An 8,324-nucleotide genomic window follows, 5' to 3' on the forward strand; every position below is an offset into this window, starting at 1 on the left:
TACTTCTGCAAGAAACTTTTCAAAAACCGGGAGGCTTCTGGAACAGGAACTCCAAGGCAGGCAGCGAGCCGCTCCTTCCCTGTCCGAGCAGAAACACCAGGATCAGAGGCAGCGACTCACACGAGGGGCTGGGAGCACGAGCCGCGAGGCAGAGCCCGTCACGCGCACAAATGAGCCAACGAGAGGGCTCTCGGGAGACGTGAGTTGAGGTCCAGTTGGCACCAGTGGTCTCTGCTTCTTTTTTTTTTTTAATATAAATATATTTTTATTGATGTCAGAGAGGAAGGGAGAGGGAGGGGGAGAGAAACATCAGTGATGAGAGAGAATCATGGATCGGCTGCCTCCTGCACGCCCCACACTGGGGATCGAGCCTGCAACCAGGGCATATGCCCTGACTGGGAATCGAGCCCTAACTTCCCGATTCATAGGTTGATGCTCGACCACTGAGCCATGCGGGCCGGGCACCACTGGTCTCTTCTGATTGGGCAGGATGGTGCTGGCTTTGGCTTCTAGCTGAGTGCGAGGGCTGCCCCCCCACCCCCCAATTTGGCCTGATGAACACGCGTTTACTCAGCAGCCCGGGCTGAGTGCCTCCAGGTGCTGCAGGGGAAGCCTTGGATGAGGCAGGTGCAGGCCCCGCTCTGGGCCCATCCAGCATAGCAGTCCTACCGGGGCACGGAGGAGGGGGAGGAGGGGGAGGAGGGAAAGGAGGAGGAGGAGGAGGAGGGGAAGGAGGGGTAGGGGTAGGGGGAGGAGGGAGCTCCATGGCCAAGCTAGGAGGACACGGGCCCAGGAGCTCCCTCCCTGGCGTTTTATGGTGAGACACATGCTTTGGTCCAGCTCAGCATTTGGCTCCTAGGGGGTGCGGGTTTCTTGTGAAGCTTCTCTCAGCAAGGGCTGTGGTGGGACAGCACCCCGAGTGCCAGGGTGACACCCTGACTTTGAGCACAGCTTGCTGGGGGCAGGTGCTGTGGCCACAGGGAAGCGGGTCAGAGCAGCTCCTCACTGTGGGAAGTCGGTGGGTCCGGGGAAGCCCCTGGTCTGCAAAGGCCCCATGTCTTCACTGGTCCCCACCCCTGAGGGCTGTTAGGGGGCCCATGAGCGGAGGCAGGGGACGCTCCCAGCAGATGGCCCTGCTTGGTGTCAGCGTGGAGCCATTCTCTCCTCTTCCTATTGATGGTCGACTAGAGAGAGATGTCCACTTGCTGGTCTCCCCGTTAGTTGACGGAGACCAAACCAGCAACCTTGGCGAATGGGAGCAGTGCTCTAACCACCGCGAGCCCGGCCAGGCCAAGAGAGGGAGACTTTGCCTAGAGAATGATTTGCCGTGAGGACAGGTATGGGAGCCCTGCTGGACAACAGGGTGATGGGCCAAGGCCGGCTCCAAGGGGCCATCATTGTGAGGGAGCCCAGAGCAACCAGCGGCTGAAGACCTGACTCCTGGGAGCATGACTGGCCAGGCGTGGGCTGCTGCCTCTGCATGGGCCAACCTGGGGTCACACTAGACCAGTGATGGCGAACCTTTTGAGCTCAGCATGTCAGCATTTGAAAAACCCTAACTTAACTCTGGTGCCGGGTCACATATAGACATTTTTTGATATGTGAAACCATAGTAAAACAAAGACTTATATTTTTGATATTTATTTTATATATTTAAATGCCATTTAACAAAGGGTACCCCAAGGGCCTCAGACAACAGGGTCCAGGAGCCACAGCCTGGAGGCGAGACCTGAAGACCAGGGAAGACCTTGGGGCCTGGGACGGCCTGGCCCTGGCGGCTGGTGCGTGCAGAGGCGCTGGGAGGAGAGAGTGTCTATCGCGTGAGGGTGAAGGGGCAGATGTCGGCCAGGAAGAGTGGGAAAGCTGGGGTGCCCTGTGCTTCACAAAGTCGGTCCCCGAAGAGAGAGATTCGGAGCCCCCAGTCCTTCCTCTCTGCCCACGCCTGCCTGACTCTTCATCTGGCTGGAAATGAAAAAAACTCCAAGTCCCCTTTTAGGGCTCACGGGTACCTTATATTGGAATAATCCACCTATAACTGTTTCTATGACGTTCCAGCCACTGCGCTCGGCTGTGGCCCTGTAATGGAACCTCCCTGGCTTTCCGACAGGAATGGGATGGTGGCTCACGTGCAGGCGGGTCTGGCCAGGTGGGGCCTGGGGTCTGCCTCAGCCCAGACCTTCCTCAGTCTAATCTGCTGTTAAGCCCACTCAGCGAATGTCTTGTTTCTGAGATTGCAGTTTTCAGTTTTAGAATTTCCATTTGGCTCTTTTGATTTTCTGCGATTTCCTAATTGTCATTCATTATGAGCATCTTTTCCTTTACATCGTTGAGCACAGTTACATTAGTGGTTTTAGAACCCTTGTCTGCTAATTCCAACATCTGCGTCATCTCAGGATCAGATTCCACGATTGCCTTTCCTCTTGAATACGGATCAAGCTATTGCTTTTTCGTGTTTAGTAATTTTGGATTGTATCCTGGGTATCGTGAATGATATGTTGTAGACACTCTGAATTCTGTTTTCCTCAGGGGTACTGGTTTTTTTAAGGGGGCAGTGAATTTGGCTAAAGTTGAGCTTTAAACTGTCCCCTCTGCGTTGGGCTGCAGCTAAAATCCCAGCTCGTTCCTTTCGCCGTGGCTGGTGGTTTGGTCTGACTGCTTAAGGTCAGCCAGAGACTGGGCAGAGCTCACACTCAACGTGGTGTTCCTCTGGCTTTCTTCTGAGGTTCCCCTTCACTTTCCAGATTCCCTGGCTGCTTCCTCCTGCCTTCGGTTCTTCACGCTGGTCAGGTTTCTCCCAGAGTCTCAGCCTCCCATCACGCCGTCTCGCTGGCATCTCTTCCTCCCTCGCTGTCTCCAAGGCGGAGCCCCCACGGTGCAGACTCTGCCAAGGCCGGGAGGCCCAGGCCGGTGCTGAGGCCGCCCCTCAGAGCTGAGAGCCGGCAAGAAAGGGAGGCCGCCAAGTGCTCCCCCTGTGCAGCCTCCACTGAGACCAGGCCCCGGACACCCAGCCAAGCTGTGCCCAGACTCCTGACCACAGACGCGGTGAGACCAGTGGTCAGGCACGCTGCTCAAGGGCGGGGATCTGAGAAGTGATGGAGCTCAGTGGACACTGGGGCGAGGGGTTCCTGCAGACGGCAGAGCCCTGTGGGGAGCCAGCCTCTGTGAGGGGGTTCCCGCCCCGTCACAGCACGTCACCTGAGGCCCAGGCGAGGCACTTGGGAGGCCCACGGTGGCCCACGTGGAGTCGATATGCTCGCACTGGCCGCTTGTTCGGTTTTGCTGCCTTTCCTTTGTGAGTGAAGGTTCCCACGGCCGGAGGGGAGCTCCCCGGGTCTGCGGAGCCCGCTGTGCAAACAGAACTGACCCCAGGGAGGAGGCCCGCATAGGCCTGGCCAGCAGCCACATGGGTCTCTCCTGGAGAGGGACTGGCTGGCCACAGCCTCTCCTGAGGGGCATCAGGCTCCACTGATTCCATGACCAAGAGGGAGAAAGGAATTTAAGAAGCCCAGACAGCCATGGTCAGAGAGTCAAAAGGAGAGGCAGGGAGGGAGAGGGAGGGGAGCTGGGCCCTGGGCCCTGGGGAGGAGGAGCAGGGGGAGGGGGGCTCCTTGAGCAACTCAAGGCACAGAAATGGCCCCAGCACAGCTGTGGGCCCTGAGACCCCCTCCCGTTGGGTGACCGGTCGCCCTCACTTCCGGGCCTGCCCCCTTGTCTGAAAGGCTGGCGTGGCACCGAGGGAGCTGCGGCTGGAGAGTGTGTGTGAGGACCCGAGGGACTCACGAACTCAGCCGCGGGCTGAAGAGGATTCCTTGAGGGCAGGGCCACGTGTGAACGCAGCCACGAGCGAGCGCGCCTACCTGCTCCGTACACCACGGCGTACACCACCCTCTTGGTCTGCTCCCTGTCTGTGTGCGTCACACGCTCTGCGGGGATGTCCTTCCTGCGTGGGAAGAGGGCCCGCTGTCAGGCCCTGGTGCCCCTGGCTGCCCTGGGGCCGCGAGAGCCCCCCCCCCTCGGTTCTTCCTCTGGAGGCTCTTCACCTGCAGCTGCCTCGACCGGGGGCGCATGGGAGCACCAGCCACATACACCAACGGCATCCCCAGGGAGTGGGCAGGGCTGCACCGTCCCTCTGCAGCCCTCCAGCAGCTGCTGCCTGTCCCCCCGACGGAGGGGCTAAACCCTCAGACAGCGTGAGGGTCAGCTCAGCACCCCAGCTCTGTGGGCTGGACACGAGGACTGGACACGCGGCCTCTGCACACCCAGGTGGGGATGCCAGGCAGTTCCTCTGACAGGAGGAGCCCAGTGGGAGGAGCTCGGAGCTGCCAGCCCTCGCTTCCTGCGGGCCCTGTGGTGCTCTCATCTCCCAGGGACTCTGCACACCTCTCCCCCAGGGGCCAGGGGTCTCAGTGAGTGAGTTCTGGGTCAGGCGGCCACGCAGGCCCCAGGCCGCCCAGAACCCACAAACGAGCTTCCCTGCCAGGAAGCGGCTGGCGCCCCTGGCCCCAGGATGGCCGTGTGGGCGCAGGGCCGGGAGCTGGGCCGGAGGGAGGGCGGCCGGCAGCACCGCACGCCGTCCTATGGCTCAGTGCCTTTCTGGGCTCAGCTTGGCTTCGCTGCCGTAGCCGGTTTCCCAGGCAGAGCTGGCCCCGACAGTTGTGAGTACTTTCTCGTGCTCCCGGGAGGGGGCGGGGGGTGAGGCCCCGGGGCTGCCTGCCTCCCATGTCCATGGCGGCCCTGAGCTCGGTGATTTTACCGCCGGATTTCCAAGCCCCGTTGCCGTTCTTCCTTCTTTGTCCTTTTCCTGCTGTTCGACTGCTTTGCCCACTTGTCCACCTCACCTTAAACTTGGCACTGTTAACGGCTGCGTTTCGAGAATAAACAAACACACCCTCACTCAGAGCAAACGCACGTAATGTCCAGCCTGTGTCAGCAGCCACTCTGCATGACGGCCACACGTGCTCACCTGCTGTGCTGACGGACACGCAGGTTGTCCCGCCTCCCACTGCTGTGAGGAAGGCTGCTGTGAGCACGTCAAGTTTTTAAAATCCTCACCCAAGGGTATGCTTATTGACTTGAGAGGGGAGGGGAAGAGAGAAAGAAAGAGAGAGAGAGACATCGATGGTTGTTGCCCATACACACCCTGACGGGGATCAAACCTGCAACCGAGGTAAGTGCCCTGACGGGGATTTGAACCCTCAACCTTGCGGTGTGTGGGACGACGCCCCGGCCAGGGCTGTGGGCAGGAACGAGGAGGGACTGGCTGGGTCGTGTGGGGACTCTAACTCCCCTGGGGCCGCCAGCCTCTTCGGCAGCGGCCACACCATCGGCTCCCTGGTGCGTGCGAGACCTGGCGGCTCTGTCTCCCAGGGAGGCAGGAGCCAGGCGCTCTGTCCTCCGATCCCGGCAGACCCTCTGGAGGGCGATCTGATGCAGCCACAAGGACGCGGCCACGGGAGCCTGGCCGTTGTCTCTGGGGCCCCGGGAGGAAGCGGCCTGATGGTAGATTACGGCCTCGGGTCACCGGTCAGGCTGTCCACTCCTCAGCCTCCGGCCACTCAGTTCCAGCCAGAGGGGGACCCTCACTGCCCTCCTCCCCCACCTGCCCCCATGGCACCTGCCCCTCCCCGTGCATACCCCGTCGGGCAGGTGAGCGTCAGGCTGGGGCTGCTGGGGGACAGTGAATCAGACATGTGCATGAGCGGGGCACGCGCACACACACGTGTGGCTATGTCAATGCGAGGGCAGTAACGAGGGCGACAGTCCCCATTCGTTGTCATCCGCAGGTCTGCCCAGACCCCCCTCTGCGCTCGTCCTGTGACTGTAACTGCCCGGTTCCCACTGGACGTCCCACTGACTCCCTCGGGACTGCTGCTCCCCCTGACAAGCCGCCCCTCCGCACACGTGCACTCAGACCCTGGGAGGAGCCTGGTACCCCTCCGCCTGGGCCGCAGGGACCCCTCTGCCTTCCGGCCTCACAGCCAGCCCGTCTCCGCTCGGCAGTGGACGGCCCTCCATAAAGACGCGGGTGGTCCTAACCGCTCCCCGCTCCCTCCCAAGGCCCCGCTACAATGAAGCAGAGGGGTGAAAAGGAAGAAATGCACAGAGAGGAGGGCGGGAGGGCCTCCAGCAGGCGGCCGCTGGGTCCTGAGAGAGGGGGGCAGGGCTGGGCAGGGCTGACCACTCCGAGAGCTCACACAGCGCCCAGGCGGCCCCAGGGAGCAGGCGGCTGGGAGGGGATGTCAGAAGGAGCCCGAGGCAGGAGCGAGCCATGGGGCTCCCAGACTCACCCAGGCCCAGCGAAGTCCTGGCCCACGGGCGATGAGGATGAGGATGAAACGAAGGAGAGGATTCTCTCCTGCAGCTGGTGGTCCTGGAAAAGGGGCCTCCCTGTTTGGGTGCTCCGGGGTCCCCTGGGCGCTGAGCCCAGCAGCTGGGTTATTCTGAAGGGAGGGCACAGGCCAGCCATCTCGCCTCACTCTGAATGGTGAGCGGAGACCCAGAGGCACCCCGAGGTCTGAGCCCTCCTCTGTGGGTGTCCCCAACTCCCAACGCCCCTCAAACTGTGGAGCCTGGCAGCACATCCCTCTGCAGGAACGGGGCTCTGGTGCTGAGCTCCCAGCAGATCTGAGCTGGAACTTCATGGGACAGCTGGGAACTTCATGGTGCTGCTGAGGACGGGAGCTGCCGGCCTGGAGCTGGCGGGGGGGGGGGTGCTGCACCCCGTTCCCAGGCCTCCCATGCGCCAGCTCCAGGCGCTGGCATAGCTCTTCCGCCCTCGCACCTTCCACCCTCACACTCGGCCTGGCCACCGCCTCTCCCCGCAGTGCGGGCCTCGCTCTCCCCTCTGGCCCCATCAGAACGACGCGGGAGGTGCTTGGATCTCACGCCGACATCTCTCTCATGGGTCCCTGCGTGGTGCCTCCCGGTTTGCCTAACCCCTGCGGTGCCCAGGTCCTGGGGACTGGACCCCCAGACGGCTCTGGTGTCCACCAGCCTCCCCTGGATGAGGCCCACGGGGCACCAGCAGGCCCGAGGGTGTCCCAGACTCCAACTGCCCAGCCCTTCCTGGTGACCCAGGCGGCCAGATGTGTCCCTCCAGGTGCTGCCCTCACCCTCCTGGGCTCTGCTCTCAGGGCACAGCCCAGTGGCTCTGACTGGGATGAGGAGTGATGGCTAGTGGGTCTGGGCTGTCTTTGGGGGGTGGAATGTTCTAGAATTAGTGGTGCTGCAACACCTTGCGAGTGCACTAAAAACCACTGAATTGGCGAGGGCTGAGCCACACGGACGTTCCGGCAAAGAGCTTCCCAAGCCCTCAGCGGGGAAGGCCTGAGTGGGCGTGGGCCGGGCCAGCCCAGTGGTGGAGAGGGTGGAGGCAGTGACGGGCAGAGTGGCCAGCACCTGCACTGGACAGAGGGGCACATCCCGCCTCAGAGGGCTCCCCGCCTCCATAAGAGACAGTGACAGAGAGAGGGGAGTGTGAGAGGAAGTGCAGGCTTGAGAGCACAGAGGACAGCCTCCTGGAGCTTCGTTGGAGCGATCCTGCAGGTGAGGGGGGATGAGAAGGTGGGAAGGGGTGCGGAGCTCCATAGAGGGAGCGGGATGCGGGGAAAGGCCGAGGGAGAGGGGTGCCTGCAGCTGCTGACGAGGAACTGAGCCCACGAGGCCCTCTGCTTCCTGGTGCAGAACCTGGCTTTGTCCAGGCAGTGATGTGGCTGGCTGTGGTGAGACATGACGCTGAGACTCTCTGTTCTGGAGCATTCCCCTCCCAGCCTCTCTTGCAGCTCTGTCAGCTGACAGCCCGTTCTGGAAAGTGAAGTGCAGTGGGCGGGCACTGGGGAGGGGCTCTTACCCTCCTGCCCCAGGGCGGATGTGGGAGGAGCCTGCACCCCCGCATTCCACACCCAGGAAGAGCCAGCATCCCAAGGACATCGACCCAGAAAGCACAGGCCGTGGGTGCCACTGCTGAGCTGCCCAACAACACCCGAGGCCACCTGCCTCTGCCATGTGTGAGTCACGGGGGGCGGGCAGGGACTGCCACAGGCAGACAGCGTGCTGGCCCCCTAGGTGCGGGTGGGGCAGCAGTAACGCAGCCTGCGCACTGCCACTCATCTAGAGGGAACCCGTGACTGGTGCTTTTAATTTTTCCAACATTTTGATTACATTCTTTAGCGATCGCCTTCTCTTTTAGCAGCAAAGAGTTATCAGTTTTCATAATTAGCAAACTCTTGGCATCCTAGTTATCTACTCTTCTTTTCAAGATTAACCACTAGAGAAAAAGATAATTTCTTTCATATGAAAATAGCCTCAGAGTAACTCCAGGCTTT

The 8,324-nt window shown here is 61.4% G+C and overlaps 1 protein-coding gene across 1 annotated transcript in view; it reads right to left on the reverse strand.

Annotated features, from left to right (window-relative positions):
• POLN (polymerase (DNA directed) nu) overlaps window positions 1-8,324 on the reverse strand; it is an 84,769-nt gene that overhangs the window by 10,528 nt on the left and 65,917 nt on the right. Inside the window, exons 18-19 of the mRNA XM_015558420.1 lie at window positions 3,858-3,940; window positions 4-79 (exon numbers count right to left, since the gene is read on the reverse strand). Coding sequence (XP_015413906.1) covers window positions 4-79; window positions 3,858-3,940 — 159 coding nt within the window. The remainder of the gene's footprint in view (window positions 1-3; window positions 80-3,857; window positions 3,941-8,324) is intronic.

The sequence above is a fragment of the Myotis davidii genome, unplaced genomic scaffold (assembly GCF_000327345.1).
Source record: "Myotis davidii unplaced genomic scaffold, ASM32734v1 scaffold693, whole genome shotgun sequence".
In the NCBI taxonomy this organism is placed as follows: domain Eukaryota; kingdom Metazoa; phylum Chordata; class Mammalia; order Chiroptera; family Vespertilionidae; genus Myotis; species Myotis davidii.